The following is a 26,742-nucleotide window of genomic DNA, read 5'->3' as shown; positions in this document are numbered from 1 at the left end:
TGAAAATGGACGGGTCCACGACCCACTTTTGGTTCCCAACCCACTAGTTAAGAAACACTGCACTGGATGGCATTCGAACTCCAACATGGCGGCGCATGGATACATGCTTGCGGCTCGTCCAGCTAATCTTCTATTTATTGCCGTTCTCTTGTCTTTTTTGCTTTCACTTTTGGACACATGTGTGGCCAAAAACACTTACAGTAGGGACGAACTTATTAGGTTGGGTGGGCGTCTAAATTTCGACTTTTCGGGCACTTTTTATAACGCCTATGATATACCGAGCGAACTTCAAAGAGACCTGGCATCCTTGTGGACAGCTATTCCTCTTAATAAACGACGGCGGCGGCCCCGTAAAGAAAGAAAACAGAAACGTGGTTGCCGTGCAGGTAGATGTGTGAAGCGTGTGAAGTCCAAGCAGCAAGATGGACGCGAGGATGTAACTAATTCCACCATTCATTCCTCGCCGGACAACCGACGCTTTAAACTCAGCGCTCACGAACGGCCACAACGCCGGGAGCTTTTGAAGATCTCGACAAAGACTACAAAGAGTTCAGCTAAGTCAAATGATTCAGCAAAGCTGAAATTTGGTCTGTTAAATATTAGATCGCTTGCTCCAAAAGCTTTACTTGTTGATAACATTATTCGTGATTATAAACTTAACTGTATGGGTCTTTGTGAAACGTGGTTACGCCCGGATGAGCACTTAGCGCTAAATTATGCCTCTCCCCCAGACTACGAGAGTAGTCATATAGCACGCACGCTGAAAAGAGGTGGTGGTGTTGCGCTAATCTCTGAAAAATCGCTCAAATTTAATACACGTACCTCTAATAATTACAAAACGTTTGAGGCTCTTGTGATGCGGTCCTCTCAATTGTCAATTGATGTAATAACTATCTATCGTGCACCTGGGCCATACACAACTTTCTTAGACGAATTTGCTGAACTTTTGTCTGAACTAGTAACCTATGCAGACAAAATTATAATTATGGGAGACTTTAACATTCATATGAACTCCCCACACAGTTCACTTACTATTGCGTTTAGTTCTCTAATTGATGCATTTGGTTTTACTCAACTGGTTGACTTGCCAACCCATAAAAATGGGAACACGCTAGACTTGATTCTGACTCGAGGAGTTTTAACCTCAAACATTATGGTGCTACCGTGTACTACTGTTATCTCTGATCATTATTTAGTGACATTTGAGGTGCTAACTAAATGTAGTGTTAATAAAGATGAGGGATTTAGCGGACGCAATATAAGCACTGGCACAGTTTCTGAGCTCTTTGAACTCCTTCCTGGAGCAGTTGCGTCCTTTCCTAAATACAATGGCTCGATTGACTCACTCATGAATGAGTTCAATACCACCCTGACTAGTGTGCTGGATTCAATAGCGCCCATAAAACTAAAATCACGTCCTAAAAGACGCACACCTTGGTTTACTGATGAAACTAGAACCCTTAAAAAAGAATGCAGGAAATGGGAGAGAAAATGGCGCGCTACCAAGCTTGAGGTTTTCCATCAAACCTGGTGTGACAGCTTGTTAAAGTATAAAGCGGCCCTTGCCTCTGCAAAATCGGCCTACCTTTCGAAGGTGATTGCGTCTCAAAAGAACAACCCCAAAGCCCTTTTTGACACTGTAGCATCGCTTACAAGGCAACAGCCTATCGCAGACAGTTCGACACACTCTGCTCAGGAGTTAATGGTCTTCTTCACTAAGAAGATTCAATGCATACAGGAAGAAATTGCAAAAGATATTGTTAGTACCACACGTATTAAAGGACTGAAATTTACAGATGCACGACAGGGTGGCTGCCCTGGGAAAATGGCCGGTTTTAGTGAACTGTCACTTGATGATCTCAAACAAGTGGTGAATGCGGCCAAACCGACAACTTGCCAGTTCGACCCGCTCCCAGGTTCACTTATTAAAAGTCTTTTTAGCGTCCTTGGGCCTTCAGTTCTAAATATTATAAATACATCACTCTCCTCAGGTGTAGTTCCAGCAGCTTTTAAGTCCGCCGTTATTAAACCCACACTGAAACGACCCAACCTTGATCCAGAAATATTAAGTAATTACAGACCTGTGTCAAACCTACCTTTCCTCTCTAAAGTACTCGAAAGAGTAGTGGCACAGCAGCTGAATGCTTTCATATCCGAGAATAACCTTTTTGAATCCATGCAATCAGGATTCAGGGCTAACCACTCTACTGAGACAGCTCTGATCAAGGTAACAAATGATCTCCTAATGTCAATGGATTCTGGCGCTTCATCACTTTTGCTGCTGCTGGATCTTAGTGCTGCTTTTGACACAGTGCGCCACAATATCCTACTAGAACGGTTGGAAAAATGGATTGGTCTCTCAGGAGCTGTCCTCTCGTGGTTCAAATCCTACCTCTCAGATAGGACGCACTGTGTTAAATATGGTGAAACGACATCTGAGCCCTTTAATGTTACCTGCGGTGTTCCGCAGGGTTCAGTGCTCGGCCCCCTACTTTTCAACATTTACATGCTTCCATTAGGTGATATTATTCGCAAGTACAATATCAGCTTCCATTGCTATGCAGACGACACTCAACTATATCTTCCGTTGGAGGAATCTTCCACACTAAACTGTGGAAATTTGGAGGCCTGTCTCACTGAGATAAAAGAGTGGATGTCACTCAATTTCTTGCGTCTTAACTCTGAAAAGACTGAAATGTTAGTCATTGGTCCTTCTAAATGCCGGGACTTATTCTCAAAAACTGCTGTGAACATTGACAAATGTCACATCACACAGAGTGACTCAGTTAAAAATTTAGGTGTCATATTTGACCCTGATCTATCCTTTGAGATGCATGTAAAGCAAATTACTAGAACTGCCTTCTTCCATCTTCGCAACATTGCTAAAATCCGTTCAATACTGTCTCAGTCTGATGCGGAAACAATAATTCATGCATTTGTTACCTCCCGTCTCGATTACTGCAATGCACTACTCTCCGGTCTCCCGAAGTCCAGAATCAAGTCTCTTCAGCTAGTACAAAATGCCGCAGCGAGGCTCTTAACCAGGACAAAAAAGTACGATCACATAACACCGATTTTGGCTAACCTGCATTGGCTCCCAGTTAGCCAAAGATGTGACTTCAAAGTTCTCTTAGTATTGTACAAAATCATACATGGACTTGCTCCCTCTTATCTTTCAGATCTGATCTGCCACTATGTCCCGGTCCGAAGCCTACGATCTGAGAGTGCTGGTCTTCTGATGATCCCGAGAGCAAAAAAGTCTTCTGCTGGTTCGAGAGCGTTCTCCATCCGGGCACCGGTGCTGTGGAATGCTCTTCCCCCTGAGATCCGATCTGCAACCTCAGTGGAAATGTTTAAATCTAAACTTAAAACTCACTTCTACTCCATTGCATATGAATAACCTACTCCTCTTGTCGGTTGAAAATAGTTTGTGTAATATAGTGTAACAATCTGTGAAGCCCTTTGAGACTCTTCGTGATTTAGGGCTATACAAATAAAAATGACTTGACTTGACTTGACTTGATGGTGCTCTTGGTTTTAAAAAAAGGCTAGTTCAATGAATTTTTAGGGCGTCCTTAAAGAATTTTTGGAATCGCAGGCACCTATCCCATTTTACTTATTTGCATTCATGAATAAACAAGATTGGATTGGATTCGGCTGCTTGAAGTGGTTGATGACTGTGAGCTGCAGTACCTAAGTTGACCGCCAATTTGATCTTCTTCTACTTCATATCCATATACTTAAAATTTTACATTCAATTTAGCAATTCTACTTTTAATCTGTAGAATCTTGATATCATCTCTATGATGTTTGTAGGGACTATAAATTCCAGTACCTGCAACAGTCTTCCACCCGGATTGGCAGGAAGTACAAAAAGGTTGTGTACACATTGTACAATGAGTCCTTCACAGAACGGATAGAAAACCAGCAGAGGAAAAGTGAGCTCGGAATCTTGGGTCCAGTAATAAGAGCACAAGTGAGAGACACTATCAAGGTAAGATCACGTATATCTCAATTCGGAGCGTAATTTAAAATCCCAATCCGAGAGAAAACAAAGTTTTGAAGACTCAAAAGTGAAATTTTAGCCTTTCCAAACTACTTCCCATGTATCCTTTTCTCCAGATTGTATTCAAAAACATGGCCTCCAGGCCGTACAGCATCTACCCACATGGACTGACAATCAAAAAGTCAGAGGAGGGTCTAAGCTACCCAGAAGGAGGTAACTTCTGTCCACTCAGAATCTCTTACAAAACAGATTTACAGATCTAATTGTGATTTCCAGGAAACAAGACGCATGCCGTCATGCCAGGGGAGACCCACACTTACGTTTGGCAGGTTACAGAAGAAGATGGGCCCTTGAAAGGAGACTCCAGATGTCTGACGCGGGTGTACCACAGCGCTGTAGACGTGCCGCGGGACATAGCTTCGGGTCTGATTGGACCTCTCCTCATCTGCAAGAGTCAGTCGCTCAATGTCAGGAATGTGCAGGTAAACGATCTTCCTAGTCCTTGCTGAAGAAAAGAAACCCCAGAGCCTGATGCTGCCACCACCATGTTTGACAGTGGGGATGGTGTCTTTGTGGGTGATGTGCTGTCTTACTCTTACACCAAACATAACGCTTTGTATTCAGCCCAAAAAGTTCAATTTTCATCTCATCTGACCAGAGCACATTGTTCAACAAATTATTCCAGATTTTCATTAATGTTTACGGTCGATCTCCTGTTGAAAGGTGAACCTGCACCCCGTTCTTAGGTCTTTTGCAGACTCCAACAGATTTTCTGCCAGAATCGTAGTGAATTTAGCTCCATCCATCTTCCCATCAACCCTAACGATCTTCCTAGTCCTTGCTGAAGAAAAGAAACCCCAGAGCCTGATGCTGACACCACCATGTTTGACAGTGGGGATGGTGTTTTTGTGGGTGATGTGCAGTCTTACTTTTACACCAAACATAACGCTTTGTATTCAGCCCAAAAAGTTCAATTTTCGGCTCATCTGACCAGATCACATTGTTCAACGAGTTATTCCAGATTTTGCTCTATGTTTACGGTCAATGTCCTGTTGAAAGGTGAACCTGCACCCCATTCTCAGGTCTTTTGCAGACTTCTAAGAATTTTCTGCCAGAATCATGGTGAATTAAGCTCCATCCATCTTCCCATCAACTCTACCAATTTTCCTAGTCCTTGCTGAAGAATAGAAACCCCAGAGCCTGATGCTGCCACCACCATGTTCGACAGTGGGGATGGTGTTTTTGTGGGTGATCTGCAGTCTTACTTTTACACCAAACATAACGCTTTGTATTCAGCCTAAAAAGTTCAATTTTTGTCTCATCCGACCAAAGCACATTGTTCAACACGTTATTCCAGATTTTCGTTTATGTTTACGGTTGATGTCCTGTTGAAAGGTGAACCTGCACCCCGTTCTCGGGTCTTTTGCAGACTCCAACAGATTTTCTGCCAGAATCCTAGTGAATTTAGCTCCATCCATCTTCCCATCAACCCTAACGATCTTCCTAGTCCTTGCTGAAGAAAAAAAACCCCAGAGCCTGATGCTGACACCACCATGTTTGACAGTGGGGATGGTGTTTTTGTGGGTGATGTGCAGTCTTACTTTTACACCAAACATAACGCTTTGTATTCAGCCTAAAAAGTTCAATTTTTGTCTCATCCGACCAAAGCACATTGTTCAACACGTTATTCCAGATTTTCGTTTATGTTTACGGTTGATGTCCTGTTGAAAGGTGAACCTGCACCCCGTTCTCGGGTCTTTTGCAGACTCCAACAGATTTTCTGCCAGAATCCTAGTGAATTTAGCTCCATCCATCTTCCCATCAACCCTAACGATCTTCCTAGTCCTTGCTGAAGAAAAAAAACCCCAGAGCCTGATGCTGACACCACCATGTTTGACAGTGGGGATGGTGTTTTTGTGGGTGATGTGCAGTCTTACTTTTACACCAAACATAACGCTTTGTATTCAGCCTAAAAAGTTCAATTTTTGTCTCATCCGACCAAAGCACATTGTTCAACACGTTATTCCAGATTTTCATTTATGTTTACGGTCGATGTCCTGTTGAATGGTGAACCTGCGCCCCATTCTCAGGTCTTTTGCAGACTCATAAGGATTTTTTGCTGGAATCTGAACGTATTTAACTCAATCTATCTTCTCATCAACTCTAAAAGTCTTAATAGTCCCTGCTGAAGAAAATAAACCCCAGGGCATGATCCTGCAACCCCCATGTTTGACAACGTGGATCATTTTTCAGGGAGATGTGAAGTGTTACTCTTCACCAAACTTTGCATTCAGCCCAAAAAGTCACTTTTGGTCTAATATGACTAGAGCACCTTGTTCCAACTTATTTGTGTCTCCCATGTGCCTTTTTGCAAACCCCCAACGAGCCTATTTATGGTATTCTTTCAGGAAGATGTTTCTCCTTACCATTCTTCTATAAAGGGCAGATTTATGCAATTTACAACTATTAGTTTTGTATTATGAACGGAATGTCTCACCTCAGCTGTGTATGCCTGCAGGTCATCCAATGTGATCATGGACCTCTTGGTTGCTACTCGATTAGTTTTCTCCTTGTTTGGGCTGAAGTTTATAGCAGGTGTCTGGAACATTTTGCCTCGCATGCCATATAGAGATAAAATAGAACTAATTTTTCAATGGAGTCCTTCAAGCAGAGTTCATTATTGCACATGTGAAGACAAGAATATAATGGTGGGTAAAGGTTTCTGTCCTGGGACACAGTTTTCGCAACAGTTTAGACCCCTTTGTGGCTGTAAATCGCTGAATAAGTCTTGAATAAGTATATGGATTTCAATAAATAATCCATGTTCATCGTTGAGACACTTTATAATTCAAAGCCACAGAACAAGCTTTAACACAAAACAAATGTTGAAATGACTGGGCAGAGCTATACACAGTGGCACATACTCTATCTACTTTGCACTGAAGGCAAATATGTTGGTATCCTCCGTTGCAGCATTTTGTGACATTTTCATAAAAGAACTTTGCTTGCGCCTTGTTTTTAACCATTATTTAGGACAAAAATGACAGGCTGGAGAGCGGTTTTGTTGTACTTTGTCTTAAAATATATGGTGTGGCTATTACCAAAAAAATCCAAATATTTTTGCTTTTATGGCTCTTCGGGTCAAAAAGGTTCCTGACCCCTGGTTTCGAATGATGACCAGGTCTTGGTAGGTTTGCAGTGGTTTATGTTAGAATTGCAACTTTAGGGTTTTGTAAACATACTCATAGCAATTCGAACCTGATTTGATTGCTGCTTCGGCCAAAAATGGAGTCTTTTTGAGTGGTTTTCACGTGCTTTCATTGGTATTCTTGGATAGTCCTGACAAGAAAGTAAGCTTCGATCTAATAATCTCCATGGTCAAGGGGTGGAGAGAAAATAATCTGATTGCGTTCCCATGGCTCGATACTGCTACCGTGGCGGCAGTAGCTCAGGAGGAAGAGCGCTCGTCTTGGGATCAAGGGATCCCAGTTCGAATCCCGGCTTGTCAGTGTTACATGTCGAAGTGTCCTTGGGTAAGACACTGAACCCCTAATACCCCCAATAAGCAGGTTAGCGTCTTACATGGCTGCAATACAAGGCCGCTATTGGGAAATGTGAAGCACACTGTAAAGCGCTTTGGGAAGTCATTGACTTGAAAGGTGCTATATAAATGCAGATCAATTCATTTCATTTCACCAGATTAGATTTTATCACAACCATCTGACAAACCACTGTTTTTTTAAACAGGTCAAATCAGACAAGGAGCAGCATGCCATGTTTGCTGTGTTCGACGAAAACAAAAGCTGGTATGTGGACCACAACGTCAGGCAGTTCTGCGATCGATCCCGAGTCAACAAGGCAGACCCCGACTTTTATAAATCCAATGTCATGCACAGTATGTCAAGCTATACTCTTAAAGAATATTCTTACGATAAGTTCATTCACACCTGCCTTCTAACAGCTATCAACGGCTATGTGTACGAGAGTGGAGCACTTTTGGGTTTCTGCCACGGCGAAGTGGCAACGTGGCATGTTTCTAGCGTCGGCTCACAGGACTACATTCAGACAGCAACAGTCTACGGACACACATTTGAATTGCATAACCGCATGAAAGACATCCTCAGCCTTTACCCTATGACTGGCGAAACCATTACCATGAGGATGGAAAACATCGGTCTGTTAATACAGTGGAACTTCGGTTTTCGAACGCCTCTCAGTTCGGACGAATCGGTGCTCGACCAAAAATTTCGAGAAATTCTTGCTTCGCTGTTCGGTCAAAAAATCGGGAGTTCGAACGCCGGTACGCTAGGGTGCGATGCTGAGCGGCGTACGGGTGTTTTAGCCCCTAATTATGCCTCCGAAGAAGGTCGGTGCAAGCAGGACAGTGAAAAAAGACAAGTTGTTCGTCTATTGTCTTTAAGAAAGACATAATAGCTAAATATGAAAGAGGTGTACGAATTTCCGATCTTGCAAGTGAATACAGCATGGCTAAATCTACTATCAGTACGATAGTAAAGAATTAGGAGTCTGTGAAATCGAGTGATGCGGCTAAGGAAGTTAGCGCTATAAGCAAGCAACTGCCGCAAGTTTTGCAAGAGGTTGAAAAACTTTTGATGATTTTTCTCTCCCCACCGTCCACCACAAAGGTAAGAAATCCTATTCATAATCCTTTTTTTAATTTTTACACCTTCATGTTAGCGTCATCTTTCGTATGGAAGATGACGCTAACGCGAACGTACGATTAGCCTGGGTTAGCTTCGTGTTTACGTTCACGGTAAACAGTCAGGGTGTCAGGGAACGGATTAAAACGATTTTACATTACTTTTAATGGGAAAAACGATTTCGGTGATCGAACAAATCGGTTTTCGAACAGGGTTCTGGAACGGATTATGGTCGAGAACCGAGGTTCCACTGTAATTCAGATAAAATTGTCGGCAAAATCGAACTGATTTTCCATTTCCCTCTCAGGCGTTTGGCTCCTGGCATCTTTGAATTCCCACGGTACTACAAAAGGAATGCGCTTGAAGTTCCAGGATGTCGAGTGCTTCCGTGACCACCACTATGAGTACAACGATTACGACGAGCCGGGGAAAATTGAGTTTGATATGTGGCAGCCCCCGACCAAGACGGAATTAATGAATAAGAAAGAAGAGAAAATGAAAGAGTCTACCCCAAGTAATAGAGCGCCTGATGAATACACCGACATGTTTGCCAGTGAGTTAGGTCTCAGGTCACTGAAGAGTCAAACATCATTGGGGAGTGTGGAGAAACTCGACTTGTCTTTCCTTGATTATGATGCTGTTGATGTCCCTGATACGAAATTTGTAATAAGGACGAAAAACACACTACGCGGTAGTAGAGCGGTGTCCCAAAACACAGGACCCACTAGCAACACTTCCAGGTTGGACACCGGTCTTGACACTGAAATGGTTTCAGAGACCAAAAAAACACTTTTGAACACAACAAAGACATCAACTAATGATGACTTAAACACTACATCTCTCTTGAACAAGACTCCTGGTTTCATGGAGGTCAGTGGAGGGCATAGCTCAGAAGATTTAGATTCCAGAAGCAGTGAAGAAGTTTTTATATATCTTAAACAAAACCACTCAGAGGTCATTAAATCCAAATCTGTGAAGACAAACAGTCAAAACTGGACCTATGACGGAACTCACAAAAAGGTTCCGACGGAGGTTCCAGACCACTTGATCAAATACGTGAAGGAAACCCCTGCGCCAAAAAAGACAGCAAAAATCAAGATGGTGAACGTCCGACAGAGGCCACAGAAGGGCCACGGCATGAAAACAAAAAAGAGGAAAGAATATAAACCCGAGGTCACGAGCGGTTTACCCCTCTCTCCTCGTGGATTCAACCCTTACTTGACTCCGAGGGGTTCCCGCCCTAGCTTACCTAAACCCATTTTAGACGAGGAAGAACTCCTCAACAAACCTGTTGTCATTGGTGTTCCGAGGCCAGATTTCAGTGATTATGAGTTTTATATTCCAGGAGATGAGCCTGACCATTTATCTTTAGACAAGCAGGACTTGACTTCAGAAGAATACGAGTACATCAATTACAAAGACCCGTACAGCAGTCATCAAGACGTTAAAAACTTCAACATAGAGGAGGCGGCTAAATACTACCTTAAGCACTCCGGACCAAATTTCAAGATGTACTTCATTGCTGCAGAGGAAGTTGAGTGGGACTACGCAGGCAGCGGACAAAGGTAAGAATTTAGAGTTGAATGAATGAAAATTTGATTTTGAACATTATAAAATAAACAATTATAAAAGGAACAATGACTCAACAGCAAAAATGTTAGCATAACATGTTCGAAAAGGGGTAGTAAGAAGCAGACGCTTATATTCCTTACCCCTTCATCTTCCCTATTCATTACATTTTATGGATAGCTCATCTTTTGTGTTTAAATATAAAAATCTCAGATATACATATGACATATAATTATAATAATAACAATAGTCACATATTTTATACACTAATCATCGTAGTACCCATCTATTAACGTTGTAATGCTACTACCGTAAATTCCGGACTATAGAGCGCACCTGATTATAAGCCGCACCCACCACATTTTAAGGGGATTACCGCTTTTGTACTTACACAAGCCGCACTTGTATACAAGCCACATGTGCCCACATTAAAACATGTAACACAATCACAAAAGTAACCCAAACCAAACTTTAAGTCCCGCGATTGTAACTGAATATAAAGTACACAGTCCAAAAACCACAGCCGGCAAAATGAACGGAAAATGATACCGGTACTTAAGGTTTGATGCAGACCTGCAGAGTCCGGGTCCCGTTGAAAGTAATCCAAGGAAAAAAAGTCTATATTTCCAAAGGTAAGGGTGGGGAAAATATATATCCACTATTGTCCGCTGCGTCCAAAAAAACGTCTCACCTTCACTCCACTTCCCGTCGGCCCTTGTTGTTTTCGCCCCTTCTTTTTGATTCGCCCGTGGAAGACATATCAGAATAAGTCTCTAAAATAAAACATTACAAAAATATACAGTTGCAAATACATATTATACATGGTTACACATATTTGCAAAGAAAGACGGTACACCGAGAGAGTCTTCAAAGCTTTAATAATAATAATATAAATTTCATCCCAAACCGTGACTGTGACAGGTAGCAACACGCTACTAGCAACACGCTCGCAAAGCAGCAAACGGGTCTGTTAACAAAATATACCGTACTTGCAAAGAACACGGTAAACCATCCCCATCTTTCTCCTTATAACTGACGCCATCAAAGTCATCTTTCTCAGTATCGGAAAGAAACTTTGTCATATAGACGTCGTCCCACGCTCCCTTATTCCGAAACACACTAGGAACACGCTCGCAAAGTAAAGTTTACGTGCAGTAGCTCTGTTTCCTTCTTTATCGGACTGCTCGATTGCATTTAGCTTGAGAGCTGAGTCATGTGCCTTTCTTTTTGCAATTTGCATGATTAGGATATGTCTACGCTAATTTAATGTGTGCACAAGCCAAGAAGTTGCAGTCTTCCTCGGCGCATATGTTCCAGCGGTCTAAATCTCGAGCGCCGTTGGCGGCCGTTAGAAAAATGACACAAATTGGCCGCATCACTGAATAAGCCGCAGGGTTGAACGTTTGGGAAAAAAGTAGCGGCTTGTAGTCCGGAATTTACGGTAGTCACTAAATATCATTGTGACACCAATGATAATAACAACAATAGCAATAATAAAAGTTATGATATTATAATAGTAACAATAACAACAAAGTTAACTATAGTTGTAAACGCAGTATTTCCAATCTCTCGCATCACTCATACCCCATTTTCTTCATCTCTGTATTCTGCCAGTAATGTTTTTTTGTATTTAGATTTGAACACATCAACCTTCCTTTTAGTCATCACCCGTCCGAACTCCTCTTTCTTCCACTCAGTCGCTTTACTTCCACATCCTCTCACATTTAGTGACCCTATAAGGTTTGCGAGACCTTTCGGTGTGGCAATTAAGTCATTACCAAACATGTCCAAAACTTGACATCACGTTACATTTTCCTGAGTTTCCGGCAATGCAAAATTATTTTTCATGTTTGAATAAATTGACTCATGTACGATTGCAAAGGTTGCAGGGCCTACAAACGTCATTTGTTTTTACAATTCTTTCACAAGATTTCCATTTCTTTTATTCCTGGTATCTTTTGTCGCATAATACTAACATTTTTGGGGGCTTATTGAGTCAGTTGCACGATACATAACTGTATCTAATTACATATTTTAGTGGAAGTACAATGTTGGCAACAAGATTCACTTGATAGAATTGGAAATTATTTGAATGCAAACTTTTTCCCTGTTTTTTTCTCCTTTTTTTAAATTCCTTTTTAAAAAATTCTCATTGTGTTTATTTTTTCCTACTTACTTCTTTCTTGTTTTTTTGTTCTCTATTACATTGTTTTCCCTTTATTTGCTTCTTTCTTTTCTTCTGGCTCTTTTCTCAATTTTCCCTGCTCTTTTTTTTCTCTTTTTCTCTCCTTTTGTTTTTTTTTTTTTCTCTGTTTTTCACTAGTTTTTCATTTTCCTATTTTTTCTTTTTTGTTCTATTTCCCCTCCCCCTTCCTTTAAGTCATTTTGTGCATAATTTTACAAAATATTTGGTCGTGTAGGGATTAAAGAATCAAAGGCGGCCTGAAGAGCCATTTGGGACCCAAAAGAGCCGGTTCTTTTTAGTGAGCCGTGCCAAAGAAACCGGTTCTTGAAAAACTCTACTGACTTTACTCAACTTCGTACACTTCGACATTGACTTCATAATACCGCATTTAGAACATAGCGTCAGGGGAACCCGAGTATTTTAACCTTCATGCACTTTAACTTTGACTTAATTCGCTTTTTAATTAGCAATTTCGAGCCCTGATTTTTGTGAAGCTGGCTCGATTTTCTTGTGCGTGGAAAAGCTCTGGGTAGTGCGCAATTCCGCACACACGCAGCTTAGAAGGAACATTGGATATGACCAAGGTAGATAGATAGATTGGAACACGTGAATAGTTGGACATTGTTTGATCTCGTCTTGTAAATTGTTCCAAAGTTTATCTCCACACACAGACACACACATACTTTTCCTGGTGGTTCTCACCTTTGGGATTTTGAGCATTCATTCCGGCGCAGTGGTTAGCGCATGTGCGGCACAGTTCATGTCTTGGGAACCTCCTGCGTGGGTTCAAATCCAGCTCCAGACTTCCTGTGCGGAGTTTGTATGTTCTCCCCGTGCTTGCGTGGGTTTCCTCCGGGCACTCCGGTTTCCTCCCACATTCCAAAGACATGCATTTCAGGATTGGCCGGTCCAAATTGTCCCTAGGTGTGAATGAACAGGCGAATTGTCTGTCCCTGGCAACCAGTTGAGGGTGTCCCCTGCCCACTGCCCGATGATTGCTGGGATGGGCTCTAGCACCCCCGCGACCCTACTGTAGATAAGCGGTGCAGCTAATGAGAAAATGAGATGAGGTTTGGAAAATCTCCCTGCATCCAAGTTAGATTTGGTGCCTGTAACCTTTAAGACAGGTCATCAGGCCCGATGATGCAATGTTTCATGGCGGGGACTCCGGTTTCCTCCCACATTCCAAAAACATGCATTTCAGGTGAATTGGCCGGTCCAAATTGTCCCTAGGTGTGAATGAGCGAGTGAGTTGTCTGTCCCTGTGTGCCCTGCGATTGGCTGGCAACCCGTTCAGGGTGTCCCCTGCTCACTGCCCGATGATTGCTGGGATGGGCTCCAGCACCCCCGCGACCCTACTGAGGATAAGCGGTGCAGCTAATGATATGAGATGAGAGATTCCGATAAAAGTCGAATCATAAATATGCACCGGAACAGGAGGATGGAAGGATCACAGCAAAGCCGCCGAGAAACAAAGTTCAAGAAGGTGATTTTCCGAGGTTACACGGACGGACTATTCAAAACCCCTGAAATTCGAGGCGAGAACGAAGAGCATCTCGGGATCCTGGGGCCCCTCATTAAGGCAGAGTATGGACAAAGCATCATGGTAAAATTAGAAACAATTGTCTGTTCTAGCAAAATATGTAAAGTAATACGCTTTTAAGTTCTTGGTTGCCATATGATAACTTCTCCCCTAGGTGGTGTTCAAGAACAAAGCCAGTCGTCCGTTCTCTTTACACCCCAATGGAGTTTCTTACACCAAGTGGACTGAAGGTCTATCCTATGAAGATGGCTCAAAACCCTGGTATAGAGATGATAATGAAGTTCCACCCAATGGGAACTTCACATATATCTGGAAGGTTCCCCGACAGGCAGCTCATAGGCCGGATCAACCTCACTGTCAGACTTGGACCTATTATTCCGGCGTTAACCCGGTGAGTACCGTAAATTCCGGACTATAGAGCGCACCTGATTATAAGCCGCACCCACCACATTTTCACAAGCCGCACCTGTATATAAGCCGCATGCGCCCGCATTAAAACATGTAACACAATCACAAAATTAACCCTAACCCGACTTTGAGTCCCGCGATTGTAACAGAACATAATGTACACAGTCCAAAAACCACAGCCGGCAAAATGAACGGAAAATGATACCGGTACTTAAGGTTTGATGCAGATCTGCAGAGTCCGGGTCCCGTTGAAAATAATCCAAGGAAAAAAAATGTATATTTCCAAAGGTAAGGGTGGGAAAAATATATATCTACAAACACGTCTCACTTCTACTCCACATCCCGTCAGCCCCGTTGTTTTCGCCCCTTCTTTTTGATTCGCCCGTGGAAAACATATCAGAATAAGTCTCTAAAATAAATAGATTACAAAAATATACAGTTGCAAATACATATTATACATGGTTACACATATTTACAAAGAAAGACGGTACACCGAGAGAGTTTTCAAAGCTTTAATAATAATATTATAACTTTCATCCCAAACCGTGCCTGTGAAGGGTAGCAAAAGGCTACTAGCAACACGCTCGCAACACAGTAAACGGGTCTGTTAAAAAAAAACATACCGTACATGTAGAAATCACGGTAAACCGTCCTCGTCTTCCTCCTTACAACTGACGTCATCAAAGTCGTCTTCCTTCAGTATGGGAAAGAAACTTTGTAGACGTCGCCCCACGCTCCCTTAATCAAAAACACGCTAGCAACACGCTCGCAAAGTGAAGTTTACGTGCAGTAACTCTGTTTCCTTCTTTATCGGAATGCTCGATTGCGTTTAGCTTGAAAGCTGCGTCATGTGCCTTTCTTTTTGCAAGTTGCATGATGAGGATATGTCTACACTACTTTAATTTGCGCACAAGCTAAGAAGTTGCAGTCTTCCTCTGCGCATATGTTCCAGCGGTCTAAATCTCGAGCGCCGTTGGCGGCCGTTAGAAAAATGACATAAATTGGCCGCATCACTGAATAAGCCGCAGGGTTGAACGTTTGGGAAAAAAGTAGCGGCTTATAGTCCGGAATTTACGGTAATTTATAATGTACAAGTTGGTCCTGGAGCAATGCCCATGTAGTTTTTGGGCGTGGAACAACTAATCTAATCGACAACTCATCAGTTTTGAGAGAACTCTCTTTTTTCAAAATGTTATCCACTGTTATTAGGTACTACTTTCTATTGTGGTACAGTGTAGAGGGCTTTCTGTATTTTGGTTGAATTAAACCAGGGGTGTCAAACTCATTTGAACTCGGGGGCCACACGATAGAACAAACAATCTGTCGGGGGCCGGACTGGTAGATTAAAGAGAAAGAAAAACAGAGAGAAAGAAAGACCCACTTGCGTTGCGTTTCTCACATGTTTTGGTACTCGGGTTGTGGATCTTCCGTGGCGAGCGATGGCGGTGTCTGGGACGGAAAAACGGGTCGGTAGCCAGGACAAGAGAGCAAGAACGTGGTCGGGGTCGGAAGCGAGTCGTAAGCCAGAATAGGAGAGAAGACGTAGTCGGGGACAAAAAGAGGTCGAAAGCCGGGACGGGAGAGCAGACGTGATCAGGATCAAAAACGTGTTGAAGCCGGGGATCAGACGGGAGCAGAAAAATGGGACAGGTCGGTGTCAGGGTAGAAAAAGGCTTGCCTAGTGTTCACTGAGGTTCGCAGACGGACTGACAACAGGGGAGTGACAGGACTGGGTATAAGTAGAGACAGAAGAGCGGGCGCAGGTGATTCCTATAATTAAATCCATTCATCCATCATGAGATGGAAAGAGGGGCAGCACGGCGGTGCAGTGGTTAGCGCATGTGCGGCATAGTTCATGTCTTGGGAACCTCCTGCGTGGGTTCAAATCCAGCTCCAGACTTCCTGTGCGGAGTTTGTATGTTCTCCCCGTGCATGCGTGGGTTTCCTCCGGGCACTCCGGTTTCCTCCCACGTTCCAAAAACATGCATCTCAGGTGAATTGGCCGGTCCAAATTGTCCCTAGGTGCGAATGAGCGAGTGAGTTGTCTGTCCCCGTGTGCCCTGCGATTGGCTGGCAACCAGTTCAGGGTGTCCCCTGCCCACTGCCCGATGATTGCTGGGATGGGCTCCAGCACCCCCGCGACCCTACTGAGGATAAGCGGTTGCAGCTAACGAGATGAGAATAATGAGATGGAAAGATGGATGGGCGGAGTCAACATGTATTTTTCTCTTTAGGAAAAGGACATCCACTCTGGCTTGATTGGACCTCTACTGGTGTGTCCAGAGGGCACTTTAAATAACGTGACCAACACGAGGGAGTTTGCGCTGCTCTTCATGACCTTCGACGAGTCACAGAGTTGGTACTATGAGGAAAACCTTGAAATCATGCGGCAGAAAAGACGAAGAAGGGTCATGGACGCTATACCCAAAGAGGAGCTCCTGTTCCATGGTAATCATGAATCCCGCAATATGGTCCATCAGTCCAATGCTAAGATTGTGTATGATGTTTCTACAGCTATCAACGGAATCACATATAGCCTCAAGGGCTTGAGGATGTATGCTAACCAACTCATCAGGTGGCATCTGATCAACATGGGCTCCCCCAAAGATTTCCAGAGCGTTCATTTCCACGGACAGACATTCCTTCACACGACGACGAACAGCAACAGACACGGAGTCTATCCACTGCTGCCTGGTACACTACATCTCTCTAGTTCAGGGGTGGCCAATGTTCTCTGTCATTTTCCTTACGGGTCTGAGCGTTCACACAAAGTCGGTGAGCAACGCTTGAAACAACAGTGAGCAACGGCGATCCCAAGTGTGGCAACTAAATCGGTATCAAACATGTCCAAAACTTGACATCAAGTTACATCTTGCGGCGTTTCCGGCAATGCAGAATTATTTTTCTCTTTTGAATGAATTGACTCATGTACTATTGCAAAGCTTGTACGGCCTACAAACATAATTTGTTTTTACAATTCTTTCACAAGATTTCCATTTCTTTTTTTTTTCCTGGTATCTTGTTGCATAATACTAACATTTTTCGGGGCTTATTAAGTCGGTTGCAAGATACAGAACTCTACTTAATCACATTTTTAGTGGAAGTACAATGTTGGCATTAAGATTCACTTGGTATCATTGGAAATTATTTGAATGCAACACAAACTTTTTCTTCTTTTCGATCAGCACTGGTGTATGGGGATACTCCATTCTACTTCTCTTCCTGTTCTTTTTTTCAACTTCTTAGAATTCCTTTAAAAAAAATCTCATTGTGTTTATTTTTTCTGAGCTGTTACTTTTTTCTTGCTTTTTTTCTAAATTTTTCCTTTTTTTTCTTTTTTTCCCAGCTTTTCACTACTTTTTCATTTTTGTATTTTTATCTTTTTTGTTCTATTCCCCCCTTCTTTTAAGTCATTTTGTGCATAATTTTACATCATATTTGGTCATGTTGGGATTAAAGAAGCAAAAACAACCTGAAGAGCCGTTGAGGACCCGAAAGAGCCGGTTCCTTTTAGTGAGCCGAGCCGAAGAAGCCGGTTCCCGACAAACTGTACTAACTTACAAGATTTCCATTTCTTTTATTCCTGGTATCTTTTGTGGCATAATACTAACATTTTTGGGGGCTTATTGAGTCAGTTGCACGATACACGATCACATTTTTTAGTGAAAAGTACAATGTTGGCAACAAGATTCTCGTGTAAGCTAGCCGCTTAGCCTTAGCTTCGGCTCTGCATCCACGATAGGGCACCCTCATCACGCCGGCACGACAATTCTTCAGGTCAAGGAGTTGATTCCTCGAATAAACGCATTTTTGTGTGTTAAAACCCATAACGATACAATACAGTAAGATCAAACATCTAGTTGGATCCGGCCATCTCTGTCTGTCCCTCGCCCCTCAAACACTCCTCTCCGGAGGAAAACAAAGCCTGCAACAAGAACAGTACAAACATCTTCTTTGTTTTCCTTATCCTCACTGTAAAATGTGGACCTGGAGTGCCACGTCCAATTTCGTTTTCACATCATATTCAACTCGTGTTAACAATGACAATAAAGGTATATTTTATTCTATTCTATTCTATTCTAGAAATTAATCCAAAGTGTAGTTGTCAAACGGGACAAAAACACCCAAGATAGAAGCAGACACTTAAAACAAAAAATCACAAAAAGTGTGAAATAACACAGAGCTGCTGCAAAGTCTGCCACTTTGATTTGGTATTTTTTTCTTTTTGTTCTATTCCCCCCTTCCTTTAAGTCATTTTGTGCACAATTTTACATCATATTTGGTCATGTTGGGATTAAAGAAGCAAAAACAACCTGAAGAGCCGTTTAGGACCCGAAAGAGCCGGTTCCTATTGGTGAGCCGAGCCGAAGAAGCCGGTTCTCGACAAACTCTACTAACTTTACTCAACTTCGTTCTACTTCGACTCGACTTCAAAATACCGCATTTAGGACACAACGTCAGGGGAACCCGTGTATTTTGACCTTCATGTACTGTAACCTTGACTTAATTCGCTTCTTAGTTAGCAATTTTGAGCCCTGATTTTAGTGCGCTGGCTCGATTTTCTTGTGCGCTGAGAATGTGCGAGCAGTGCGCTTACAGGGAACACTAGGGGTGGCTCACCCGGTCCTGGAGAGCCACATGTCCTGCATGTTTTGGAGGTTTCTCCAGGTGATTCCAATCACCTGGCACGTTATCAAGTTCTCAGAAGGCCTGCTAACAAACTGAAAATTGGCGTCACCTCTGTTGGAGCAGAGAAACCTCCAAAACATGCAGGACGAGCGGCTCTCCAGGACCGGGTTAGCCACCCCTGCTCTAGTTTGTGGGTTCATACCAAACCAATAACTTCTCTGTTCAGGGGGTTTCGCTACCCTGGAGATGAATGCATCGAAGCCTGGTCTTTGGCAGCTGGAGACAGAAATCGGTGTCAACCAACAGCGAGGGATGCAGACACTCTTCTTGGTCCTCGATAGTGGTAGTAACAAGTCCAATGTCATTTCGTGCTCGAAATACTGCCTATAGTTTGTGACTCGGTTCTTAAATGTGTCCTCCGAGACTGTTCCCAGCCCTTGGGTTTGGAATCAGGCAGTGTGAAAGACAAACAGATCACAGCCAACAAGACAAGAGGTACTCACACGCCACTCAAAGTACGAAACAAGACATCATTTCATTTGGTATCTCCAACTTTTTAGGATACTGGATGCCATATCTCGCCAGACTGAACAACAAGGGTAAATATAATGCGTGGAGCACAGACCAGAGCAACAGCTTCGTTGAGGTATGCCAGAAAGAATTGACTCCACGCAAACTACACTCTGTACCGTCTGTGGATTACATTTGCTCTGCTGGGGTACAGGTGGACTTCCAGCGTCCTGTGGTTATCAGCCAAGTAGCCACACAAGGAGCCAAACAGCTCTTTAAATCGCTGTTCGTCACAAATTACTCCATATCCTACAGTAACGACCATAGGAGATGGACACTCTACAAGGGAGACAGCAAATACCCGATAAAGGTTGGGAAGGTTTGATTTGTTGTACGTAGGAATATTTCACCATGATGTCAAAAGTACCTATATCCAAATTCAGCAATGGCTAAAAATTCATGGTCGGTAGGTAGGTAGGTACTTTATTCATCCCCGTAGGGAAATTCACACTTCCAGCAGTCTCCTTTGTTGTTTATTAACAGATTAACACGATGCCCTCTGGGTGCTTTGTTGTAGTTTAGCTACAGCGGAGTGGATGACATCACACGCTAGGCCAAAAGTTCGAAGTCCCTGCGGCAGATGGTAATCTTTGTGCCCAGGGTTACACCACCTCGTGTTCACGTAGATAGCGAGTCCGCCTCCTCTCCGCTTCCCGCAGGCTTTTGTGTCTCTGTCTAACAGCGCTAAAGCCGGGTAGCTCTGGATAGCTCCAGATAGCTCCGGGTGGCTCCACGTTAGCGTCCGGGATGCTAGACGTGTTTCCGTAAAACCCAGCAAACTGCACTCCCTGTGCGCTTTGATGTTTTTCACCAGCACCGCCAGTTCGTCGGTCTTATTTGGTTGAGAGTTCACATTTACCATGCTTACGGACGGTACCGAAAACTTATAACGCCGCTAGCCGCTTAGCCTTAGCTTCGGCTCTGCATCCACGATAGGGCACCCTCATCACGCCGGCACGACAATACTTCAGGTCAAGGAGTCGATTCCTCGAATAAACGCATTTTTGTGCGTTAAAACCCATAACAATCCGATACAGTAAGATCAAACATCTAGTTGGATCCGGCCATCTCTGTCTGTCCCTCACCCCCTCAAACACCCCCCTCCGGAGGAAAACAAAGCCTGCAACAAGGACAGTACAAACATCGTCTTTGTTTTCTTTATCCTCACTGTAAAATGTGGACCTGGAGTGCCACGGCCAATTTCGTTTTCACAATATATTCAACCCATGTTGTAACAATGACAATAAAGGTATATTCTATTCTATTCTACTCTATTCTAGAAAGTAATCCAAAGTGTAGTTGTCAAACGGGACAAAAACACCGAAGATAGAAGCAGACACTTAAAACAATAAATCACAAAAAGTGCGAAATAACAAGGAGCTGCTGCAAAGTCTGCCGCTTTGATCTTGTACACTGTTGTTTTTAGAGAAATTAATGGTTCCATATTTTAACTTTTGGGTGTGATCCCTTATCAGGTGTTTCCTGGGAACCAAGAAGCTTATGTGACCAAAACCAACACATTCTCGCCACCAGTGGTCGCCAGGTTCATTCGTCTCCACCCTATCCATTGGTACAACATGGCCACAGTGCGTATGGAGTACTACGGCTGTGAGCTTGATGGTAGGATTTTAGGACAGGGTGGCATAGTGGATGTGTCCTTATAAGGTGATGAAGATATGCGTGGTCAACCATTTTCTGGTCAGGTTGCTCAGTGCCTTTAGGGATGGAGAGTGGGCAAATCGAGAACCATTCCATCACGGCAAGTTCTGTGGAATCGAGTTGGTACTTGGGAACCTGGAGTCCCTTTTTGGCTCGGCTCAACAAACAAGGTGCTGTGAACGCGTGGCAATCAAAGGTAAGGGTCAGGTTTGAAGTTTGAAGACCTGAATGAACTCAAAAATCAAGCTTTCATCTGGTTAGAAATCTCGAGGTAACAATGGACTCAGACCTAAACTTTAACAGCTAACATTAAATCCATAACATCATCAGCCTTTTTACCATCTCAAAAACATTGCCAGAATCGAAGGTTTACTGTCTAAACTGCAGAACATCCAGAACGCTGCTGCTCGGGTCCTGACTAGAACCAGGAAGTACGACCATATTAGCCCAGTGCTCAGGTCGTTGCACTGGCTTCCTGTCGCTCAGAGAATAGACTTTAAAACAGCTCTGTTGGTGTATAAGTCTCTTCATGGTCTAGCACCAAAGCACACCTGTGACACGTTGGTCCCGTACGAACCATTTTGGACCCTGAGAACCTCAAGGACAGGCCTTCTGCTGGTGCTCATGGACTTTCTAAACGAGCTGTAAGACAGCTGCAGAACATCCAGAACGCCGCTGCTCGGGTCCTGACTAGAACCAGGAAGTATGACCATATTAGCCCTGTGCTCAGGTCTCTGCACTGGCTTCCTGTCGCTCAGAGAATAGACTTTAAAACAGCTCTGCTGGTGTATAAGACTCTTCATGGTCTAGCACCAAAGTACATCTGTGACATGTTGGTCCCATATGAATCATCTCATCTCAGAGAACAGGCCTTCTGCTGGTGCCCATGGTCTTTCTAAACGAGCTGTAAGACAACTGCAGAACATCCAGAACGCTGCTGCTCGGGTCCTGACTAGAACCAGGAAGTACGACCATATTAGTCCTGTGCTCAGGTCTCTGCACTGGCTTCCTGTCGCCCAGAGAATAGACTTTAAAACAGCTCTGCTGGTGTACAAGTCTCTTCATGGTCTAGCTGCTAGACTCCGGCACCAAAGTACATCTGTGACATGTCGGTTCCATACGAACCATCTCGGACCCTGAGAACCTCAGGGACAGGCCTTCTGCTGGTGCCCATGGACTTTCTAAACGAGCTGTAAGACAGCTGCAGAACATCCAGAACGCTGCTGACTAGAACCAGGAAGTACGACCATATTAGTCCCGTGCTCAGGTCTCTGCACTGGCTTCCTGTAGCTCAGAGAATAGACTTTAAAACAGCTCTGCTGGTGTATAAGTCTCCTTATGGTCTAGCACCAAAGTACACCTGTGACATGTTGGTCCCATATGAACCATCTCGGACCCTGAGAACCTCAGGGACAGGCCTTCTGCTGGTGCCCATGGACTTTCTGAACGAGCTGTAAGACAGCTGCAGAACATCCAGGACGCTGCTGCTCGGGTCCTGACTAGAACCAGGAAGTATGACCATATTAGTCCCGTGCTCAGGTCTCTGCACTGGCTTCCTGTCGCTCAGAGAATAGACTTTAAAACAGCTCTGCTGGTGTACAAGTCTCTTCATGGTCTAACACCAAAGTACACCTGTGACATGTTGGTCCCATATGAACCATCTCGGACCCTGAGCACCTCAGGGACAGGCCTTCTGCTGGTGCCCATGGACTTTCTGAACGAGCTGTAAGACAGCTGCAGAACATCCAGGACGCTGCTGCTCGGGTCCTGACTAGAACCAGGAAGTATGACCATATTAGTCCCGTGCTCAGGTCTCTGCACTGGCTTCCTGTCGCTCAGAGAATAGACTTTAAAACAGCTCTGCTGGTGTACAAGTCTCTTCATGGTCTAACACCAAAGTACACCTGTGACATGTTGGTCCCATATGAACCATCTCGGACCCTGAGCACCTCAGGGACAGGCCTTCTGCTGGTGCCCATGGACTTTCTGAACGAGCTGTAAGACAGCTGCAGAACATCCAGGACGCTGCTGCTCGGGTCCTGACTAGAACCACGAAGTACGACCATATTAGTCCTGTGCTCAGGTATCTGCACTGGCTTCCTGTCGCTCAGAGAATAGACTTTAAAACAGCTCTGTTGGTGTATAAGTCTCTTCATGGTCTAGCACCAAAGTACACCTGTGACACGTTGGTCCCATATGAACCATCTCGGACCCTGAGAACCTCAGGGACAGGCCTTCTGCTGGTGCCCATGGACTTTCTAAACGAGCTACAAGACAGCTGCAGAACATCCAGAACGCTGCTGCTCGGGTCCTGACTAGAACCAGGAAGTACGAACATATTAGTACTGTGCTCAGCTCTCTGCACTGGCTTCCTGTCACTCAGAGAATAGACTTTAAAACAGCTCTGCTGGTGTATAAGTCTCTTCATGGTCTGTGACATGTTGGTCCCATATGAACCATCTCGGACCCTGAGAACCTCAGGGACAGGCCTTCTGCTGGTGCCCAGAGCCAGGACTAAACAGGGTGAAGCTGCGTTTCAGTTCCATGCAGCTGAATTCTGGAAAAGTCTTCCTGATGACGTCAGACAGGCGTCTACTCTGACGATGTTTAAGTCCAGCTCTGTTCAACTCTGCATACAACTGAAAGGGTTCTACCTGCACTCTCACTTTTACTTTATCATGTTTTATCTGTGCTTTTAATGCACATTTTAAATTTCCAATGTCTTTTCTTCTATGCTTTAACTGTCATTGTTCCTTTTGTTCTTCTTGTTCTTGTTCTTCTGGTTCTTCTGTTTCTTCTCCTTCTTCTTCTCTTTTCTTCTTCTTTTTTCTTCTTCTTTTTTTCTTCTTCTTGTTCTTGTTCTTGTTGTTCTTGTTCTTGTTCTTCTTCTTGTTCTTGTTCTTCTTCTTGTTTTTCTTGTTCTTGTTCTTCTTCTTCTTCTTCTTCTTCTCGTTCTTTTTTTGTTGTGTTCTTGTTATTCTTATTATTGTTCTTCTGGTTCTTCTAGTTGTTCTTCTTCTGGTTCTTCTTCTCGTTCTTCTTCTTGTTCTTTTCGTTCTTTTTCTTGTTCTTCTTCTTGTTTGTCTTCTTGTTCTTTTTTTCTTCTTGTTCTTGTTATTCTTCTTCTTGTTCTTCTTGTTCTTCTGGTTCTTCTAGTTGTTCTTCTTCTGGTTCTTCTTCTTGTTCTTCTTCTTGTTCTTTTCGTTCTTTTTCTTGTTCTTCTTCTTGTACGTCTTGTTCTTCTTGTTTGTCTTGTTCTTCGTCTTGTTCTTCTTGTTCTTGTTCTTCTTGTTGTTCTTGTTCTTCTTGTTTAGTTGTGTTTGTCTTTGTGTTTTTATCCGGTGCACTGATTTTTAATTTTAGCAATGTCGAAATTGTTCCTTTGGTGGTGTTACATTGGTTTTGTTTTCCAATTATGTTTGTAAATGGTGAAGTAGTTTACGGTTTCTTACTGTATACTACACACAATTTCTATGTTCGCTTAGATAGGCTTTTAGCTCCCACGGTGTCGATCTGAACCGTGGTTTTTGCAAACTTGGTCCAATCTGGACTGAGGACTGAATACTGTACAACAAAATCGACTAAATCAAACTGTTGTTCCTATTTCCGAACACGAGGGGGCGCCCGAAACAGTTCAAACACACGGCTACAACATTTAAAAACCACATTTTAAATTTCCAATGTCTTTTCTTCTATGTTTTAACTGTCATTGTTCTTCTTGTTCTTCTTGTTCTTCTTGTTCTTCTGGTTCTTCTGGTTCTTCTGGTTCTTTTTGTTCTTTTTGTTCTTTTTGTTCTTTTTGTTCTTTTTGTTCTTTTTGTTCTTTTTGTTCTTTTTGTTCTTTTTGTTCTTCTGGTTCTTCTGGTTCTTCTGGTTCTTTTTGTTCTTTTTGTTCTTTTTGTTCTTTTTGTTCTTTTTGTTCTTTTTGTTCTTTTTGTTCTTTTTGTTCTTTTTGTTCTTCTTGTTCTTCTTGTTCTTCTTGTTCTTCTTGTTCTTCTTGTTCTTCTTGTTCTTTTCCTTCTTCTTCTTTTTTCTTCTTCATTTTTTTTCTTCTTCTTTTTTTCTTCTTCTTGTTTTTCTTCTTCTTGTTCTTGTTATTCTTCTTCTTGTTCTTCTTGTTCGTCTTGTTCTTCTTCTTCTTCTTGTTCTTTTTTTCTTCTTGTTCTTGTTATTCTTATTCTTGTTCTTCTGGTTCTTCTGGTTCTTCTCCTTCTTCTTCTTTTTTCTTCTTCATTTTTTTTCTTCTTTTTTTCTTCTTGTTTTTCTTGTTCTTGTAATTCTTCTTCTTCTTGTTCTTCTTGTTCTTCTTGTTCTTCTTGTTCTTCTTGTTCTTCTTGTTCTTCTTGTTCTTCTCATTCTTCTTGTTCTTCTTCTTGTTCTTCTTCTTGTTCTTTTTTTCTTCTTGTTCTTGTTATTCTTATTCTTGTTCTTCTGGTTCTTCTGGTTCTTCTAGTTGTTCTTCTTCTGGTTCTTCTTCTTGTTCTTCCTCTTGTTCTTTTCGTTCTTTTTCTTGTTCTTCTTCTTGTTCGTCTTGTTCTTCTTGTTTGTCTTGTTCTTCTTCTTGTTCTTCTTGTTCTTGTTCTTCTTCTTCTTCTTGTTCTTCTTGTTTAGTTGTGTTTGTCTTTGTGTTTTTATCCGGTGCACTGATTTTTAATTTTAGCAATGTCGAAATTGTTCCTTTGGTGTGTTTCTCTCTTTGCCACTTCTGTCTTGCCTTTCCTCCGGTTCTGTCCCTGCAGGACCGAGACATGAAGCAGTGGCTTCAGGTGGAGCTTCGCCAGGTCATGAAAATAACGGGTATCGTCACCCAAGGAGCCAAGTCCCTGGGGAAAGAGATGTTCGTCACTTCCTACACACTCAAGTACAGCGACAACGGAATCCACTGGCGCAACTACAGTGAAGACGATGATGGACCGGCCAAGGTGCTTCCATAGTCAGGAGTAAACACTCTATCAGATTCTAACCTCTGTCTCTCAAAACCTTCTCCCAAATCCAGATTTTCTTGGGAAATACGGACAACAACGAACACGTCAAGAATTTTATCTACCCTCCTATTTTTTCTCGCTTCGTCCGGATCGTCCCCAAAACCTGGACGGGGTCCATCACATTGCGGGTCGAGCTGTTGGGCTGCAACTTTGACTGACACCAACTATTACACACAGCACACTAGTACTAGAGGACACAGTACAATTTTTTATTGTAATACAGTATGTGAATCATTCAAGATATATATCAATGCATCTCAAGTAAGAATAAAGCTACTGTCCAGAATTTCTTTGTTATTCAGTGCTGCCGCCTGCTGGCTCGGAGTCACAATTACACCCTCACTCAACTCATTCCTCAAGAATTTACATAGCCTGGAAAAGCTTCAATAAACTCTTCTTTTTTCATTTTTCGAGGGGATTTGTGTTGCCGTATGAACTTTATTTCAAACAGGCCTTTTCTTACTTTCACCATTTTCATGCTACACTAACAAAAGACGGTCTGGATCTTAGTGCTGCTTTTGACACAG

At 43.0% G+C, this 26,742-nt stretch overlaps 1 protein-coding gene across 1 annotated transcript in view; it reads left to right on the top strand.

Annotated features, from left to right (window-relative positions):
- Window positions 1-26,501, top strand: part of f5 (coagulation factor V) — a 42,893-nt gene extending 16,392 nt beyond the window's left edge. The window contains exons 8-25 of the mRNA XM_088352254.1: window positions 3,817-3,994; window positions 4,123-4,219; window positions 4,283-4,488; window positions 7,754-7,901; window positions 7,968-8,180; window positions 8,975-10,232; window positions 13,859-14,027; window positions 14,119-14,355; window positions 16,607-16,820; window positions 16,887-17,066; window positions 19,228-19,344; window positions 19,425-19,496; window positions 19,562-19,647; window positions 19,726-19,881; window positions 21,047-21,191; window positions 21,275-21,426; window positions 25,970-26,152; window positions 26,227-26,501. Coding sequence (XP_088208380.1) covers window positions 3,817-3,994; window positions 4,123-4,219; window positions 4,283-4,488; window positions 7,754-7,901; window positions 7,968-8,180; window positions 8,975-10,232; window positions 13,859-14,027; window positions 14,119-14,355; window positions 16,607-16,820; window positions 16,887-17,066; window positions 19,228-19,344; window positions 19,425-19,496; window positions 19,562-19,647; window positions 19,726-19,881; window positions 21,047-21,191; window positions 21,275-21,426; window positions 25,970-26,152; window positions 26,227-26,373 — 3,958 coding nt within the window. The 3' untranslated portion in view covers window positions 26,374-26,501. The remainder of the gene's footprint in view (window positions 1-3,816; window positions 3,995-4,122; window positions 4,220-4,282; window positions 4,489-7,753; window positions 7,902-7,967; window positions 8,181-8,974; window positions 10,233-13,858; window positions 14,028-14,118; window positions 14,356-16,606; window positions 16,821-16,886; window positions 17,067-19,227; window positions 19,345-19,424; window positions 19,497-19,561; window positions 19,648-19,725; window positions 19,882-21,046; window positions 21,192-21,274; window positions 21,427-25,969; window positions 26,153-26,226) is intronic.
- Window positions 26,502-26,742: the final 241 nt, after the last annotated feature.

This window comes from Urocampus carinirostris, chromosome 14 (genome assembly GCF_059441175.1).
Source record: "Urocampus carinirostris isolate Australia breed hairy pipefish chromosome 14, RoL_Ucar_1.0, whole genome shotgun sequence".
Classification (NCBI taxonomy): Eukaryota; Metazoa; Chordata; class Actinopteri; order Syngnathiformes; family Syngnathidae; genus Urocampus; species Urocampus carinirostris.
Note: the sequence above shows the minus strand (reverse complement) of the source record. Positions and strands in the feature narration are given on the sequence as shown.